The 19,708-nt window shown below is 51.1% G+C and overlaps 1 protein-coding gene across 3 annotated transcripts in view; it reads right to left on the bottom strand.

Annotated features, from left to right (window-relative positions):
• The window catches only part of col7a1 (collagen, type VII, alpha 1), a 404,499-nt gene that overhangs the window by 317,813 nt on the left and 66,978 nt on the right, over window positions 1-19,708 (bottom strand). For all 3 annotated transcript variants that reach the window (XM_072473023.1, XM_072473021.1, XM_072473022.1), the window contains exons 5-9: window positions 17,264-17,357; window positions 16,991-17,152; window positions 13,917-14,080; window positions 10,821-10,950; window positions 7,345-7,464 (exon numbers count right to left, since the gene is read on the bottom strand). In XM_072473023.1, the coding sequence (XP_072329124.1) occupies window positions 7,345-7,464; window positions 10,821-10,950; window positions 13,917-14,080; window positions 16,991-17,152; window positions 17,264-17,357 (670 nt within the window). The remainder of the gene's footprint in view (window positions 1-7,344; window positions 7,465-10,820; window positions 10,951-13,916; window positions 14,081-16,990; window positions 17,153-17,263; window positions 17,358-19,708) is intronic.

The raw sequence follows: 19,708 nt of genomic DNA, 5'->3' as shown, positions 1-19,708 counted from the left end.
GCGAGGAGATGCGCAAGGAGATGTTGGCGCCTATGCTTTCAGCAATTGAAGGACTCGGGATCACACAGAAGGCCCACGAAGCTAAGATCCAGGAGGTACAGAAAAGAGTCAGTCAGAAGGAGGACGAGCTTGTGGGCCTGGCGGTGAGAGTGGAGCAGAACGAGGCTCTATACAAGAGGTGGGCGGGAAGACTCGAAGACCTGGAGAACAGTCGAGGAGAAAGAATCTGCGAATCCTGGGTCTCCCTGAGGGAGTGGAGGGGGCTGATGCCGGGGCATACGCGAGCACGATGCTCGAGGCAATGATGGGCACGAAGGCCCCTTCGAGGCCGCTGGAGTTGGACGGGGCACATCGGGTGCTGGCGAAGAAGCCCCAGGCAAATGAGCCGCCAAGGGCGATGGTGGTGAGGTTCCACCGGTTCACGGACAGAGAGTGGGTCCTGAGATGGGCCAAGAAGGAGCGGAGCAGTAAGTGGGACAATGCAGAGATCCGAATATACCCGGACTGGAGCACGGAGGTTGCAAAGCGGAGAGCGGATTTCAACCGGGCCAAAGTGGCGTTGTACCGGAAAGAAGTGAAATTCGGAATGCTGCAGCCAGCGCGACTGTGGGTCACATAAAAGGGCCAACACTATTACTTCGAAACGCCTGAAGAGGCGTGGACCTTTGTACAAGCCGAAAAGTTGGACTCTAACTGAGGGTTTGTGAGGGTGGGGGGGATGTTTTGGCGTTTGATGTGTGATTGTTGTATATAGGGGGTCAATCACGCGCAGGAAATGTTACATGGGCTGGGGGAGAGAGACAAGGCCGCGACAGGAGCTGCGCCAGAGGGGGCGGAGCGGGCTTTGGAAAGCGCGGGGTGTTTTCCCGTGCGCGGGAAGGGGAACGAAGGAATGCATATGGATTGGGAGACTCCCACGCGAGGTGGGGGGGGTGGGGGGGCACTCCAATCCGGCTGATAACGTGGAATGTGAGGGGCCTGAATGGGCCGGTGAAGAGGGCTCGAGTGTTCGCGCACTTAAAGGGACTGAAGGCAGACGTGGCCATGCACCAAGAGACACACCTGAAGGTGGCGGACCAGGTGAGGCTAAGAAAGGGATGGGTAGGACAGGTATTCCACTCGGGACTGGAAGTGAAGAATAGAGGGGTGGCAATATTAGTGGGAAAGCGGGTGTCATTCGAGGCCAAGACTATTGTAGCGGACAATGGAGGGCGAAATGTAATGGTGAGCGGTAGGCTGCAATGGACGTGGGTGGTGTTGGTAAACATATATGCACTGGACCGCTCCAAATCAAGGACTGGAAAGAGGCCGGCGGCGGCCAAGGTACTTGGGGGGTTTAAGGATCAGATGGGGGGAGTGGAGCCATGGCGGTTTGCAAGGCCGCAGGCCAGGGAATTTTCTTTCTTCTCCCATGTACACAAAGCCTACTCCCGGATAGATTTCTTTGTTCTGGGTAGGGCGCTCATCCCGAGGGTGGAGGGGACGGAGTATTCGGCTATAGCCGTTTCGGACCATGCCCCGCACTGGGTGGAACTGGAGCTGGGAGAGGAGAGGGACCAACGCCCGTTGTGGCGGCTGGATGTGGGACTGCTGGCGGACGAGCTGGTGTGTGGGAAGGTGAGGGGGTGTATCGAAAGGTACTTGGCGGCCAACGACAACGGGGAGGTGCGGGTGGGGGTGGTATGGGAGGCGTTGAAGGCGGTGATCAGGGGAGAGCTCATTTCCATTAGGGCTCATCGGGAGACGACAGAGGGTATGGAAAGGGAGAGGTTAGTGGGGGAGATTTTGAGAGTGGACAGGAGATACGCAGAGGCCCCGGAGGAAAGATTACTTGGGGAAAGACGACGACTCCAGACGGAGTTTGACCTGTTGACCACAGGGAAGGCGGAGGCACAGTGGAGGAATGCGCAGGGGGCGACCTACGAGTATGGGGAAAAGGCTAGTCGGATGCTGGCACACCAGTTCGATAAGAGGATGGCAGCGAGGGAAATAGGGGGAGTCAAAGATGGAAGGGGAGCCACGGTTCGGAGTGCGACGAAAATAAACGAGGTATTCAAGGCCTTTTATGAAGAGCTGTACAGATCCCAGCCCCCAGCGGGGGAAGAGGGGATGAGACGATTCCTAGATCAGCTGAGATTCCCGAGGGTGGAGGAGCAAGAGGTGGCTGGTTTGGGGGCACCAATTGGGTTGGAGGAGCTGAGCATGCGTTTGGGGAGCATGCAGGCGGGGAAGGCCCCGGGACCGGACGGATTCCCGGTGGAGTTCTACAGGAAGTACGCAGACCTGTTGGCCCCGCTACTGGTGAGGACCTTTAATGAGGCAAGCGAGGAGGGGACCCTGCCCCCAACAATGTCAGAAGCGACAATTTCTTTGATCCTAAAGCAGGACAAGGACCCACTGCAATGTGGATCGTACAGGCCGATCTCGCTCCTCAATGTGGATGCAAAGTTGCTGGCAAAAGTGCTGGCCACGCGGATCGAGGACTGTGTCCCGGGGGTAATCCACGAGAACCAGACGGGATTTGTAAAGGGCAGGCAACTAAACACCAATGTGCGGCGGCTCTTAAACGTGATAATGATGCCATCGGAGGAGGGAGAGGCGGAGATAGTGGCAGCTATGGACGTGGAGAAGGCCTTTGACCGAGTAGAGTGGGAGTACCTCTGGGAGGTGCTGCGTAGGTTTGGGTTCGGGGTAGGGATTATCAATTGGGTTAAGCTCCTTTACAGAGCCCCGATGGCGAGTGTAGTGACGAACCGGCGGAGGTCGGAGTACTTTTGACTGTACCGAGGGACGAGGCAGGGGTGCCCCCTGTCCCCCCTGTTGTTCGCATTGGCGATCGAACCATTGGCCATGTCATTGAGGGAGTCTAATAAATGGAGGGGGGTGGTCCGAGGGGGAGAAGAGCATCGGGTGTCGCTATATGCGGATGACCTGTTGCTGTACGTGGCGGATCCAATGGGGGGGATGGTGGAGGTCATGCAGACTCTAAGGGAGTTTGGGGAGTTTTCAGGCTATAAGCTCAATGTAGGGAAGAGTGAGCCCTTTGTATTACAGGCGGGGGATCAAGAAAGAGGGATAGGGGACCTACCGATGAGGAGGGCGGAGGGGAGCTTTCGGTATCTGGGGATCCAGATAGCCAGGAGTTGGGGGCCCCTACATAAACTGAATCTGACGAGGTTGGTGGAGCAAATGGAGGAGGATTTCAAAAGATGGGACATGTTACCGCTCTCGCTGGCGGGTAGAGCGCAGTCGGTCAAAATGGTGGTCCTTCCGAGGTTTCTGTTTGTGTTTCAGTGCCTTCCCATCGTGATCACGAAGGCCTTTTTTAAGAGAGTAGGCAGGAGTATTATGGGGTTTGTGTGGGCGAATAAGACCCCGAGAGTAAGGAGAGGGTTCCTGGAACGCAATAGGGACCGAGGAGGGTTGGCGCTGCCAAACCTGGGGAGCTACTACTGGGCAGCAAATGTGGCAATGATCCGCAAGAGGGTTATGGAGGGAGAGGGGGCGGCATGGAAGAGGATAGAGATGGCGTCCTGTAAAGGAACGAGCCTGGGGGCGTTGGTGACGGCACCGCTGCCACTCTCGCCGACAAAGTATACCACGAGCCCGGTGGTGGCGGCAACGCTAAGGATCTGGGGCCAGTGGAGACGGCACTGGGGTGCAATGGGAGCATCGGTGTGGTCCCCGATCAGGGGTAACCACCGGTTTGTCCCGGGGAAGATGGACGGGGGGGTTCCAGAGCTGGCATCGGGCGGGGATTGGAAGAATGGGGGACCTGTTCATCGACGGGACGTTTGCGAGCCTAGGGGCACTGGAGGAGATGTTCGAGTTACCCCCGGGAAATGCCTTTAGATATATGCAGGTGAGGGCTTTTGTGAGGCGACAGGTGAGCGAATTCCCGTTGCTCCCGGCACAAGAAGTTCAAGAGAGGGTGATCTCGGGTGTATGGGTCGGGGAGGGCAAGGTGTCGGAAATACACCAGGAGTTGAAAGAAGAGGGGGAAGCGCTGGTAGAAGAGTTGAAGGGTAAATGGGAGGAGGGGCTGGGGGAGGAGATCGAGGAAGGCCTGTGGGCTGATGCCCTAAGTAGGGTTAATTCCTCCTCCTCGTGTGCCAGGCTCAGCCTGATACAATTTAAGGTGGTCCACAGAGCGCACTTGACGGGGGCGAGGTTGAGTAGGTTCTTTGGGGTGGAGGACAGATGTGGAAGGTGCTCAGGGAGCCCGGTAAACCATGTCCATATGTTTTGGTCATGCCCGGCACTGGAGGGGTTCTGGATAGGAGTGGCGGGAGCAATATCTCAGGTGGTGAAAGTCCGGGTCAAGCCAAGCTGGGGGCTAGCAATATTTGGAGTAGTGGACGAACCGGGAGTGCAGGAGGCGAAAGAGGCCGGCATTCTGGCCTTTGCGTCCCTAGTAGCCCGGCGAAGGATCTTGCTAATGTGGAAGGAGGCGAAGCCCCCCAGCCTGGAGGCCTGGATAAATGATATGGCTGGGTTCATAAAGTTGGAGAGGATTAAGTTTGCCTTGAGGGGGTCTGCGCAGGGGTTCTACAGGTGGTGGCAACCGTTCCTAGACTATCTCGTGGAGCGTTAGAGGAAGGTCGGTCAGCAGCAGCAACCTTGGAGGGGGGGGGGGGGGGGTGGAGGGGACGTCCTGGTGGGGGGGGGGGGGGGAGAGGGGGGGAAAGGGGGGACTGCCTGGGAGGGTGGATGAGCAAGAGATAACATGAAGGGTTGGGGAAACTGGCACGTACGGGTGAGGGCCAGTGTACAAAGCTGTGTAAATATATCATTTTGCCATGTATATATCTTGCTCTGCGCGATTTCTCGTTTTTTTTTTTGTTACGAAGTGGGGGGGGGGGGGGGGGGGTTATTGTTTGTAAGGGAGAAAAATTGTGTTAAAAAACTTTAATAAATATTTTTTTTTTAAAAAGGAAGGCAACTGGTATGTTGGCCTTCATTGCAAGAGAACGTGAGTACAGGAATGTTGTGGTGGACTTCTTCCAACTATCACCAGCAGACCCAGGAACAGGTTACAATTGTTTATTCATGAATCAAAAATGGAGGGAACTTTGTCGAACGTTAACGGCACTGAGAGTGAAGGAGTGGTTTTCAGAAAAGCCTCTTAGAAGACAGTCTTAACAATGATGGGGTGACATGGGTTCCATTTGACATCAGAGGAGATAGTCAAGCCAAGAATGTCAGAGTATTCAAAAAAAAACTTACTCCTCATGCTAATGGCTTGTGGGGAACTGTTACCCACATTGCCCCCCATCCTACCCTTACCACAAAACAACACAACTGCTTCTGAAAGTGAGCAAAAAAGGCAGAGTTACCTAATGCTCCACCCACAAACAAAGCTATATCCACCAGGGCTGGCTGGAGAAACTGAACTACGACATCCTGCGACTCTTACAACGAAGCTTTGTCTTTATATGTCAGCAAGCTAATACTAACCTGTAGCGCTTTTAAACTTTGCAACAGAGAGGGGTGTGGTTTTCTGTTTCGGAACCGTACACCGATCGGCTTCAGTGATGCACCTGGCACAGATGCAGCCAACAACGAACCTGGAACATTCTTGCCCTCTTATTAGTTTCTCCCCTGGCGAAGGATCAATCCAGGCCACACACTCAGTGCTTTCACGCACCCCGGGTGATTGAGCCCTGCCTCCTGGAAGAAATGCTCCCTCTGGGCAATGATTGTGACAGCTGTAAAGAAAACATTAGCTTACCAATACCCCCTCCCCTCCCCCTCACCCCCCCTTCATCCTTTGTTTCAGAATCAAAAGCCTAAAGCTACATAAACCGGGGAGTTACAGACTTGTCCTGTCTGTACGGTGCATACCTAGTGAGAGCTGACACGATCGACGAATAGATTTTTTTACAGTTATAGACCCGTGAGACACGGGAGGTCAAAGACAGCAAAGTTCAAAGGGTGAGTGGCGATAGGGAAGCTAGCAGTAACACAAGCTTTCTCCTGTTCAATAAAGCACGAGAGAACATAATAAATACAAGGAAGGGGAGGCCATTCAGTCCCTTGAATCTCTGGAATTTAATAAGATCATGGCTGATCTGATTATGACCTTGACTTCAGTTTCTTGTCTGCCCCCCTATAACCCTTGACTCCCAGGTCAATCAAAAGTGTGCCTAACTCAGCCTTGAATATATTTAATGACCCAGCCTCCACTCCTCTCTGCGGGAGTGAATTCAACAAACTAACAACCCTCGAAGAGAAGAAATTCCTCTTCATCTCCGGCCTAAATGGGAGACCCCTTTTTTGAAACTGTTCCCAGGTTCTAGATGATGGGTAGAATTTTACACATCCCCTTCCCCCCCGCAAGGCAGGTTCTGAGGGAGGCTGCCTCACTCTTAAGGCCCCCTCAGAGTTGAAGGACACCCCCCATCTCCTCAACAGCTCCCACCGGGAACTGGGAGCTCTGCACTGATGGAAACGCTTCCTGCCTTGACATCACACTAGCACGCCCTTTCTAAGGTTAGAGTAGGGGTCCCTGGCAGTGTATTTATAAATAACCAAGTCTTTGAAATTGTATTCATACTTGAGGAATTGTCAATAGATACAGAAAATGAACAGAATTGGTCAATATTTGCAGGGTGTTCCCAGGAATGTGTCAATAATTGTAGTGGCATTCCTGTAAATGTATCAATCTTTGCATCGGATTTCCAGAAATGTGTCAATATTTGCAGGGGATTCCCGGAAATGTGTTAAAATTTCTGCAGAGTTCCCCGAAATTGTGCCAATATTTGCAAGGAATCCCCATCCAGGAAGAATCGAGAATCACTGCACCTCCACAACCCTTTGCAACAGGAGAAGGCTCAGCCATTAACAGATAACGATAGAGGACTCTACCATAAAAAATGTTCACACAATAGCAGTGAAAACGTACCGACTCATGCCGTCCTAATGTGGCCATCGGCAGAGCCCAAAAATATCGCAAGCCATTTTTTTCATAGCGACCTCTCACTCATTCCATGATCACTGTGAGCCTGTCCTCTCGGCTAAATGGTCCTCCCTCTTGTACAATGCTAAGCAGTGAGTGCCTACCAGCTAACTCAATGGCTTGTTGAGCAGCCCACGACGACATCCACTGCAGTTCCTTCCAGGTCAAATAGGCAGACACACTTCAGTACGACCACTGTTGTCATCTTGCAAACGAATGGAAAAGTTTCTCAAACACCTTCCCTCAAAAGGAAAGGCGACTAAAAGTTCCATATTCCTGCTGCTAGGGTCTCAAATTTTCCCTGCAATATCTCTCCGCAATCGAAAAAAAAGGGGGGGGAGAAAAACAAACACAAAGCACACTCAACGTTCCGTGTTTTCCCTGACCTCGAGGTTTGTAGGTTAGCCGATATCCTTGCAGAGGAAGAGCAGGTGGTTTCCACGCCAGCTTCAGCCGGAAGTGTTCAGTTTTGGCCACCCGGAAATTCAAAACTCCAGATAGGGTCTCTGAAAAAGATACAAAATAAACCAATGATAGACGCCATTATATGGTTTAACTGTGGTGAATGTATTCACCATAGTATAAACTGTCTGTTTAGTACTGTGGCCTATGACCAAGAAATAGTAATACGATCTACCACCATGTATTGTACAGTAGCCCGGGTGGGCTCCGCCTCTGGCTCCGCCCCCCCAGGGCGGCATATAGACCTGGCCACCTGTGGGCGGCACTCATTGTTACTGAGCTCACAGGCAGGCAAGTTCTCGGTTAATAAAGCCTCTGTTCACTCGTTCTCATCGTCTTGCAGTGAATTGACGGTACAACAGTAGCACACTACAATGAGGCCTTAAATCTAGGCCTCAAAAATCCCATGGAATTATTGGCATCTCCCCTCAAAGATCCCAGGGCCTTATTGCAAAAATAAGCAGGAGACATCTTCCTGCTGTCCTGGATAATATATATCCAACTATCATAACAAAAAAAAGATCATCTGGTCATTTTTCCAGTGGGACTTTGCTGTGTATTAAATTGGAGGGACTGTTATCCATACCACACCTGTAATGACACTTTAATGGAGGTCTTGTAGTGCAGTGGGAAGCGCCACTGCCTCTGTGCCAGAAGCTCTATGTTTGAGTCCCACCCCAGGACTTGCGGCCAAGGAACGTGCATTCTTAACCCGGTCAAACAGATCCGACTGTCAACCTGCAAATCTTCCCAAACCTGCCAAAGGCTGGTGGTAAGAGTGAGAGAGACTCCTGGTCAGCCAGGGTTGATGGGAAGTGATGTCCCTCCAGCTACATAAGCCTCTAGTGACCTATTCCGGGAATTACTAGCTACGGAGACAGATGAATTCTGCCTCAGGTCACCACTGGGTACGGGAAGAGAATTGGAATTGGAACTACACTTAAAAGTTATTAACTGGCTGTATAAAGCGTTTTGGGATATCTTAAGGTTGTGGGAGGTGTTATATAAACCCAAATCTTTCTCAAGTTGAACCTATAACAGTCAGGTTTGTTTTTATAATTGAAAACATTTTGAAACCTCGATCGTGGGAATACAAGAGAAAGGGGAGGTGTTGGGCGTCTTGAAAACATTAAGGTAGATACGTCCCCAGGGCCTGATGGGATCTACCCCAGAATACTGTGGGAGGAAATTGCTGGGGCCTTGACAGAAATCTTTGTATCCTCATTGGCTACAGGTGAGGTCCCAGAGGACTGGACTGGAGAATAGCTAATGTCGTTTCTTTGTTTCAGAAGGGTAGCAAGGATAGACCAGGAAATTACAGGCCAGTGAGCCTTACGTCAGTGATAGGGAAATTAATGGAGAGGATTCTTCGAGACAGGATTTACTCCCATTTGGAAGCAAGAGGATGTATTAGCGAGAGGCAGCATGGTTTTGTGAAGGGGAGGTTGTGGCTCACTAACTTGATCGAGTTTTTAGAGGAAGTGACGAAGGTGATTCATGAAGGAAGGGCAGTGGATGCTGTCTACATGGACTTCAGTAAGGCCTTTGACAAGGTCCCTCATGGCAGACTGGTACAGAAAGTGAAGTCACACAGGATCAGAGGTGAGGTGGTAAGATGGATACAGAACTGGCTCGGTCATAGTAGACAGAGGGTAGCAGTGAAAGGGTGCTTTACTGAATGGAGGGCTGTGACTAGTGGTGTTCGACAAGCATCAGCGCTGGGACCTTTGCTGTTTGTAGTTTATATAAATGATTTGGAGGAAAATGTAAGTTTGCGGACAACAGAGATTGGTGCAATTGCGGATAGTGATGAGGACTGTCAGAGGACACAGCAGGATATAGATCGGTTAGAGACTTGGGCGGAGAGATGGCAGATGGAGTTTAATCTGGATAAATATGAGGTAATATACTTTGGAAGGTCTAATACAGGCGAAGATTATATAGTAAATGGCAGAACCCTTCGGAGTATTGACAGGCAAAAGGATCTGGGTGTACACGTCCACAGGTCACTGAAAGGGGCAATACAGGTGGAGAAGGTAGTCAAGAAGGCATACGGCATGCTTGCCTTCATTGGATGGGGCACTGAGTATAAAAATTGTCAAGTCATGCTGCAGCTGTAGAACCTTAGTTAGACCACATTTGGAATATAGTGTTCAATTCTGGTCGCCACACTACCAGAAGGATGTGGAGGTTTTGGAAAGGTTACAGAAGAGATTTACCAGGATGTTGCCTGGTATGGAGGGCATTAGCTATGAGGAGAGGTTGGATAAACTTGGTTTGTTCTCACTGGAATGACAGAGGTTGAGAGGGCGACCTGATAGAAGTCTACAAAATTATGAGGGGCGTGGACAGATTGGATAGTCAGTGAGCTATGAAACTGCCCAGAGAAAAACTTATGTGACTCGGTTGTCATGGAGAGAGAGGCTTATCGAAAGTCAGGTACAAGTTTTAGCACCTGACTCAATGGGGGAACGGTATCTTGCTGTGCCTGAACTCACAGACTCTCAGAATCGATCAGACAAAGAGATGTATGTGGGGATAAAGACCCCACAAGTGCTGCTGTGCCAGCCACTGGGAAAGGACCTATGTGGAGATGCCGACGTTGGACTTGGGTGGGCACAGTAAGAAGTCTTACAACACCAGGAAAAGGACTGTTTGGGGGTAACCACCCGGCAGTGTGCAGGATTCCTTGCTTGAAGACATGAGGCTTGTGGAGACGTAGAGATCAAGGAGTTGCCAGAACATGCCTTGCTACTGGAAGTCCATTTGATTACATTCAGAAGATTGAGTGAAAGGGCTTTGTGTTAAGATTTCCACTACACTTTGTTTGAAGGCGTGCTTCCTGACTGCGTCATTGAATTGTCTAGCTCTAATTTTAACGTTAATGCCCCCTTGTTCGAGACTTCGCTGCCATTGAAAAACCTTAAATCCTTAATCCTAGGGATATAAGAAGAAGAGAAGTGTTATGAAGAGCAGACTTTATAAGATTTGTAAGACCTTTTAAACTGGCTCATACTTTATAAGAGGGTTATCTTTTAAACTGTCTTCTTTAATTCAAGGTAAAATTGAGTCATTTAGAGGAAATAGATTCTCCCTATCAAAATTTTGATCCTAAACAAGTCAATTCAATAAACCCTTATTCTTCAGCATTCAAGGGATTACAAGCTTTGTGTGTGCAATCTGTCCTCATAACTTAACGCTTTTAGCCCCAGTCTCATTCATGGTTTGTGACCCAGGCAAAGAAAATTGTATCGAGCCACCACATCTCATTGGAGAATCATCAAGCGTAGCCACAAACAATGGGGCGGGTCCAATGATCTCAGGCAAACCGATTTGAGGAGTGGCAATGGGGCAACTCTGAAGAAGAAGATTTCAAATCGAATCCATCGGAGGTACTCACTCGTCCTCCCCTTCCCGGAGGTGGATTCCCCAATGCTGTTTGCATACTGAGCGATCACTGTGACCAGATATCCAGTTGCGGGCTTCAGTCCCTGTAAAAAAGCTGAGCTTTCATCTGCACGAACAGTAATCTGGCAAAAAAAAAACAAAGATGTCAATTTGCAACAAAAAAGCAAGTCCAATCCCAGAATAACACTCTCACTGTTGTTCACGAATTTCGCTGATTGTTGCTTGTACCGTTTTGCTAAAAGTGTTTATAAGAGGGAGTTTACAGCAGGTGGACCCACACCCCATGGGCCGCAGCGGCTCAAAAGGCAGCTCACCACCACCTTCTCAAGGGCAATTAGTGGTGGACCCTGCCCAAGTGTGTTTCTACTCTCCATCGCCACATTAACACACAGGGCTGGTTTAGCTCAGTGGGCTGGACAGCTGGTTTGTGTTGCAGAACAAGGCCAGCAGCGGGGGTTCAATTCCCGTACCAGCGGAGAATTCTGAATTCTCCCTCTGTGTACCCGGACAGGCGCCGGAGTGTGGCAACTAGGGGCTTTGCACAGTAACTTAATTGCAGTGTTAATGTAAGCCTACTTGCGACAATAAAAAATATTATTATTCGATCAGGAAATCAATTCATCTATTCCAATAGGTATCAGGGTACAATGTGTTCACTTGCCAAAGCGAAGACCTTCGGGGCTGGTTTAGCACAGGGCTAAATTGCTGGCTTTGAAAGCAGGCCAGCAGCATGGTTCAATTCCCGTACCACCCTCCCCGAACAGGTGCTGGAATGTGGCGACTAGGGGCTTTTCACAGTAACTTCATTTGAGGCCTACTTGTGATAATAAGCGATTTTCATTTTCAGTGGCCACAGAAGAGTCCAAACAGATGTGACGAAAAACGATTCATTGTTAAGTGAACTTTATACAGAACATACTTCCATCCCAGCCGGGACTGTTCATGCTCAGCTCTCCTCTGTGCCGCCCTTAATGCTCAAGTCCATTTACTCCACCGATGTGTCCCCGCCCCTCACTGTGGAAGCTTGTGTTCAACGAAGCTCACAGGAGATTAATGGATCCAACCCGGTAGGTCTCGTGCGGGTCATAGCAAGACCCTAGGCTCAATCAATTTGGGCCACACATCAGGGCCATTCAATGACCTCTGGGACTCCGGGATGAAGGGGCAAAACTTGGCAATTTAGTAATGGGAGGGCCAACAGGCAAGCAACAAATGGCCAGCAATTGAAAGTGGTCTCCACAATCTCTCCCTTAATGTCTAATTATGGTAGAATATTCCACGTTCAAATGTCCCTTTGTGTGAAAACATTTCCTCAAACCCCCTCCTACATTCTCCAAATCCTTAGCCGATGTCTCTCAATATCAATTCATCAACTGATGGAATAAAATCTTTCACGATTGATCTTCTGTTGCTTCACAGCGCCAGGGTCCCAGGTTCGATTCCCGGCTTGGTCACTGTCTGCACGTTTCCCCCAGTATCTGCGTGGGTTTCCTCCGGGTGCTCTGGTTTCCTCCCACAGTCCAAAGATGTACAGATTGGCCGTGATAAATTGCCCTCAGAGTCCAAAAAAGTTGGGTGGGGTTACAGGGAAATGGTGGAAGCGCGGGCTTAAGTGGGGCGCTCTTTCCAAGGGCCGGTGCAGACTCAATGGGCCGAATGGTCTCTTTCTGCCCTGTAAATTGTATGATTCAGTGACTACATTTCCAAAGTGCTTCTATTGTGGCCCAGGATTTAGAGAACACCAAAGTATATCGTGGAGTTTACCTGGCCCACAACTTTTAATAGATTTTGGTTATGGGGAGCACAAAGGCCCACGTTCCCACGAGACCCCATTGCCTGAAACGCATTCCTGAGGTAAGGATGGCAGATTGCATTCCCTGTAGGACACTGGTGAACCAGATGGGTTTCTATGACAGTCAATTACGGACGGCATGGTGGCACAGTGGTTAGCACTGCTGCCTCACAGCACCAAAGACCTGGGGCGGAATTCCGCGCCGATTCGTGCCATGCCGCCCCAACACCGGGACGGAATTTTCCGCAGTGCGGAGAATCAGCGCCATTGGCGCCGGCGTGGTCAGCGCAGCGCCGGTCGGGGTCTGCGGCAACTCTCCGGCCCGGGCCGGCGCGCCGATTCTCCGGCCTGGATGGGCCGAGCGGCCGTCATCAAAAAGCCGAGTCCCGCCAGGCGCCGTTCTAACATCATCTGAGCAGGTGGGACCTTGGGGGCGGCCTGTGGGGGGGAGGGGGGGTCCGACACCGGGGGGGGGGGGGCCTCCGTAGTGGCCTGGCCTGCGATCGGTGCCCACCGATCAGCGGGCCGGCCTCTCTGTCCCCCGGCCTCCTTTCCTCCGCGCCGGCTCCTGTAGCCCTGCACCATTTGGCGTCGGGGCCGGCGCGTAGAAGAAGGCTACCGCACATGCGCTTGTTGGCGCCGGCCCAACTGCGCATGCGCGGACCCCGCGGGGCCGGGTTCAGGCCGGGACCGGCAGCTGGAGTGGCGCAGGCCGCTCCAGTGCCGTCCTAGCCCCCCTGTGGGCTGCAGAATGGGGTCCCGGAACGGGCGCCAATGCCGGAGTAAAACACCCGTTTTTACTCCGGCGTCTGCACTCAGCCACCCGATGGGAGAATCCCGCCTCAGGTTTCAATTCCGGGCTTGGGTCACTGTCTGTGTGGAGTCTGCACGTCCTCCCCGTGTGTGCGTGGGTTTCCTCCGGGTGCTCCAGTTTCCTCCCACAGTCCAAAGATGCGCAGGTTAGGTGGATTGGCCGTGCTGAAGTCCCCCTTAGTATCCAGGGGCGTGGAGGGCAGGTCACGGGTATGGGCCATGGTGGGCGAGGGAGTGGATCTAGGTTGGATGCGCTCCTTCGCAGGGTCAGTGTAGACTTGATGGGCCAAATGGCCTCCTTCAGCCCTGTAGGGATTCTCTCATTCTATGGCAATGTTTCATGGCGAACACCCCAGACAATTCTACGACTGTGAAACAGCCACTGAAGCCACCTTTACCCCCAGCTTCCCTTGTACTCTGTGCTGTTGTTTAACAGCATAAATCATTCTGTCCCAGGAACCTCCTTCAAAGTACGACACCAACCTCTCGGAGTTCAGCTGAGATTTGGAGGCCGAGGGCATTGAGGGGACTGTACTGAACTTTATAGCCCGTCACAGGCCCAACTGCCTCAGTCCATCGAACCCGCATCGATTCAGAACCCTCATCGCTGAAGATCAGGCTTGAAGGGCCACCGGGCACTTCAGCCGCTGAAAGCACAGGAGGAAAGAAACAACAATTACTTCATTTACCGGCCCTCACAGCCTACCGAGCCCCCAAATAGGAGTCAGAAGCGATCACACGTCTCTGACTGGAGGTGTCTCTGGCATGGACTCAATGGGCTGAATGGCCTCCTTCTGTGCCATATATTTTCTCTGGTTGCTATGATTTCTGCATTGAGAAAGTTTGGAGAAACAACCGCTGTGCAGTACCCATGTAGGAACAACTAGGGACTACCGGGCGGCACGGTAGCACAGTGGTTAGCACTGTTGCTTCACAGCGCCAGGGTCTCAGGTTCGACACCCGGCTTGGGTCACTGTCTGTGCGGAGTCTGAACGTTCTCCCCGTGTGTGCGTGGGTTTCCTCCGGGTGCTCCGGTTTCCCACAGTCCAAAGATGTGCAGGTTAGGTGGATTGGCCACGCTAAATTGCCCTTAGTGTCCAAAAAAGGTGAAGTGGGGTTACTGGGTTATGGGGATAGGGTGGAGATGTGGGGCTTAAGTAGGGTGCTCTTTCCAAGGGCCGGTGCAGACTCGATGGGCCGAATGGCCTCCTTCTACACTGCAAATTCTACGATTCAACGTTGTGAAGCTGTCAGGAGCATCGGCGAATGGAGCGATGTACCTTTCAACGGGCATGGCGGCTGTTTCCGTTTTGAGAGTTCCTCAGGTGGGTGTTCGTCAGGCAGTGAGTGGGGCGGGGCAACCTGGTGGCTCATCGTGGAATCCAACTCATTTTTGGTACTTCAGTTCAACGAGCTGATTTGGAGGCAGGAGTAGGGTGCCGATTGTGAGTTGTCCAACTCAGCACCCTAGAGGAGAAAGGGATTGTGTCAGGAAATGGCTGGGTGCAGACCCAACAACGGTCAAGGAGCTCAACATCATCCAGGACGAAGAAACCAATTTGATTAGTGGCCCATCCGCCACCTTCGACATTCACTCCCTCCACCGCCGACACACAGTGGCAACAGTGTGTACCATCTACAAGACGCACTGCAGCAACTCACCAAGATGGAGGAGCACAAGTAGGCCATTCGGCCCAGCTCCTGTGACAGCAGCTTTCAAACTTGCTACCTGTACTTAGAAGGACAAGGGCAGCAGATACCTGGGAACCCCACCACCTGGAGGTTCTCCTCCAAGTCACAAACCATCCTGACTTGGAAATACATCGCCGTTCCTTCACTGTCGCTGGGTCAAAATCCTACAACTCCCTCCCTAACAGCACTGGGGATTTACCTGCACCACATGGACTGCAGTGGTTCAGGAAGGTAGATCACCACCACCTTCTCAAGGGCAATTAGGCATGGGTGAAAAACTGCTGACCTAGTCAGCAACACCCACAACCTACAAACAAATCAAACAAAGTGAAAAGATGATAAATGTAAGTGCAACAGGCAATGGGTGTGCACAAGCTATGGCTGAATATGGATTTTATTGACAGGCAGGATTTGTTCGTGAAGGTTCTGGGGGAGAACACACCCTCAAAGTCGCAACCTTTAAGATCACTAAACTGCCCTCTTGTGTCGGTAGCAACATGTGATTCAGAGAAAAAGGGAAAATAAAGTCAGAAACCAAAGAGCTTTGCCTCACACTACCACTTCCCGTACCGGCCTCCCCGAACAGGCACCGGAATGTGGCGACTAGGGGCTTTTCACAGTAACTTCATTTGAAGCCTACGTGTGACAATAAGCGATTTTCATGTTCACTAACAATACAACACGAGCAACGGTTGCCAGAACGTACTGCTCATGTTAAACAGGAGGGTACCTCAGTTGGCACAGAGCATTGTGGAGGTGAGGGAGAGAGACCAGATGCTAATGCCCCTTGCCTGTCCTGGATAGTCGGTTATGTTTCACTACTTAACAAAATGCATGTACCATTTCAACATATGAAAGTGTCGGAGATCCCTATGACTACACGAGGTTTAAAGAGAGACAGGAAATCACTCATGCTGCTATATCCTAAGACACTGGATGAACTTTAAAAAGGTGCAGCACTTCCATCTGGACCAGCAGACATTGGCCTGGATTTTAAACCCCCCTGTCGGAGTATTTGACACCTTCCCACCGTCCACCCCAAACTGTCTCCCATGTTACAACGGGCAGGGAAGGCATCAGCAGCCCACCACCCTGAGGCCCTTATACAGTCACAAATGACATCTAAAGGGCCTCAATCCACCTCTGTCCCTATATTGTGCATGGCAAGGGAAGATGGGGGCCAGGCAGGCAGCCTCGCAGCTTCCACTACACAGGCTGCTGTACGGCAGGACGGGTGGCCCCTTTAAGGGGTCTCTGTGTGCTTCCGAGGCATCCCACCCCTAACATCATACCTCTCACCCAAGGTCATAACCACACCCCACCCCTCACCCTCCCTCGCTGACATCTGCCAGTCTATCCTGTCCAAACGTTCAGTCATGCCTTTACGTCTGGGCTCCATCACCTCGCCTCAGGGACGGCCTGCAGTCCCAGCGGTGGCAACCACTCACACCTGGTGCTGCTGGGTACTACAGGGACCGCCGGCCATACCTCACAGGCGGACCTTCTCCCAGCTGGGGGCGGAACTGCCAGTCTGACACAATTAAGGCTGCGCCCGGTCGAATATCATCGCAGCGTAGTTGAGATTCAGGTGGGCTCACGGCTGACTTTGCGGTTGGAAGGGGGGGCACCCAGCCCATTGACTAACCCCACTATTGTAGGGTTCTGGCGAGGGTCGGGACTGGGCTACCGAAAGTCCATCTTTGGTTCATCCTATCGTCAAATTGGCAGCAAGTCTGACAAGAGTCGTAATGTGCCCGTAGGCTTTTAATAGCCTAGATGTTCCCAAAAGCCCCACATGATAGGATTGCTAATCACACCAAACACCAAACGGTAAGATGGTCTCCGCAATGAACTTTGCTTCTTACCACCAGGTGCATCGAAGGCTCCCCCAGAAATGGAGCAAACCCTCCGTGAAACGAGTGGCGTGAGAGTTCGAAGGATTTTAAAGTCATTCACAAAGAACGAATGTTCGTTTGTGGGTGTTGAGGTAATATCATCAAGCTCCTTTTTATCTGCATTCTTGATCCCTGGGGAGAAAGAGTGAACATTGACATTTGGGTGTTACGGGAAACAAGAGTTCAGAATCAGAAAAGATTCCTCGTTTCTCACTTGCCAATACAATCTCAAGTAGAACATACCAACTGCGAATAATTTAACATCTTGGCTCCGTAACTTTAAGGCTGGTGATTCAACGTTATCTTGTGATTTCCCATCCGTGATCAAGATAGCAATCTAAGTGTAAAACATTAGATCTTAATAGATCACTTGTATTGAAAACATATTCAGTCTTTTACACTATTTGCATTTATAATGCCCTTCAGCCTTGCCAAATGGCCACCTGTCACCTAGGCCCTATATCAAAAGGATGCCATTGATGGGAGTCAGCTCCGCCCACCCTTCCTCCCCGCTTCCTGCCCAAGGCCTGAGCAGGGTCACTGTTTTTGGGCTTCCACCTCAGCCCTGAACTCCTCCCTCCAGCCTGAAAATGGAGGCTGGGTGGGAAACGGCCCTAAAGTAACCTTTAATTGGCCTCGAAAGGGCCTCAATTGGCGCAAGGGTGAGGTGGGGTGGCCTAGGCCTCACCTATCCCACTGTAAAGTTGCGGAGAGTTCGGGACAGGTGCGAACTCAGTAGAAGGTCATCCTAAGAATTTTACCGCCACATCCCTTCCGAGAAACATGCGGGGAGGGGAATGTAAAAATGAAGGAAGAGAAATGCCAGCAACTCCTTTGTTGGCACATCCAGGTAAGTAATGTTCAGTATGATCCCTATTCTGTAACCCAGTCATCCCTGTCTTGGATAGACGCCTAGAGGTTACATAATATTCAGCCTATTCATAGTGGCTGGGGGCTGGTTTAGCACAGGGCTAAATCGCTGGCTTTTAAAGCAGACCAAGGCAGGCCAGCAGCATGGTTCAATTCCTGTACTTGCCTCCCCGAACAGGCGCCGGAATGTGGCGACTAGGGGCTTTTCACAGGAACTTCAGTTGAAGCCTACTTGTGACAATAAGCGATTTTCAGATATAGGAGCAGAATTGGGCCATTCGGCCCATCGAGTCCGCTCTGCCATTCTGTCATGGCTGATATGTTCCTCATCTGCTACCTACAATGTTACAGACCAAGAGCTGGATTGCGAAATCCATCCCTAGAACACATGACCAAGGAGCAGGAGTGGCCAATTTAACCTCCCCAGCAGGGAATCGAACCCTCAATGTGATCATGGCTGATCCCATCCTGGCCTCGACTCCACCGTCCTCCTCGTTCTCCATAACCCTTCCACCCATGACCAATTAAGCGTGTGTTGTCTCCACAATTGGAGCTATTTACTACAATCGTATTTCGCTGTCCTTTTCCGCATTCTCCTTCTCAGATATTTATCCTATTACCCTTACAATGACATTACAGCCGCTGCCTCAGTAGTTACTGTGATAAAGCAATCCATGTTCTAATGATACAGAAACAGAAAATACGGAAAATCTCAGCAGGTCCGACACGAAACGTTATCTCCCCTCGCTCTCCACAGACGCTGTCAGACCGGCTGAGATTGTCCAGTATCTTCTGTTGTTTCGGAATCCAGTATCGGCAGTAATTTATTCATGTTCTAATGATTCTGTGCATGTGGGGGAACAAAGCATTGCCTAGTTCCCCCTTTGATTTTCTGGGGATAATCTTGAGTCGGTGCCCCTTGTTTGTCAACCACAGAATTGTAGAATGATTTAGGAGGAGGCCAACATGTCCAGCTGACCATCGGGTGGCATTTTAAATGTGTGAAGCTCTTCATAAATGGGGCTGGGTTTAGCACACTGGGCTAAAGAGCTGGCTTTTAAAGCAGACCAAGGCAGGCCAGCAGCACGGTTCAATTCCAGTACCAGCCTCCCTGAACAGGCGCCAGAATGTGGCGACTAGGGGCTTTTCACAGTAACTTCATTTGAAGCCTACTTGTGACAATAAATGATTTTCATTTTTCATAATGGCAAGAATTTTGACTGAATTTAGCCTTCATTCTCTCTCCAGAGTAAAAATCCCAACCACTCAAGCATTTTTTCCTAATTATATCCTCTTACTCCAGCTATTGTTCACACGGAATTTCACTTAACATAGAACATGAAACATGGAACATACAGTGCAGAAGGAGGCCATTCGGCCCATCGAGTCTGCACCGACCCACGTAAGCCCTCACTTCCACCCTATCCCCGTAACCCAATACCCCTCCTAAACTTTTTGGTCACTCAGGGCAATTTATCATGGCCAATCCACCTAACCTGCACGTCTTTGGACTGTGGGAGGAAACCGGAGCACCCGGAGGAAACCCATTCAGAAACGGGGAGAACGTGCAGACTCCGCACAGACCTTTTTTATGGATCCAATACCTTGTGACATATGGTGGCACAGTGGTTAGCACTGCTGCCTCGCAATGCCCGGGACCCGGGTTCAATTCCGGTGCTTGGGTGACTATGTGGAGTTTGCATGTTCTCCCCGTGGGTTTCCGCCGGGTGCTCCTGGCCGGGATTCTCCGAGTCTCCGCGCTGAAATCGCGCTCGGCGCGAGAATGGGGTCTCAAACCCGCGATCGGCTCCGATGCCG

Source organism: Scyliorhinus torazame, chromosome 13 (assembly GCF_047496885.1).
Source record: "Scyliorhinus torazame isolate Kashiwa2021f chromosome 13, sScyTor2.1, whole genome shotgun sequence".
Lineage (NCBI taxonomy): Eukaryota > Metazoa > Chordata > Chondrichthyes > Carcharhiniformes > Scyliorhinidae > Scyliorhinus > Scyliorhinus torazame.
This window is presented reverse-complemented; position numbering and strand designations above follow the sequence as displayed.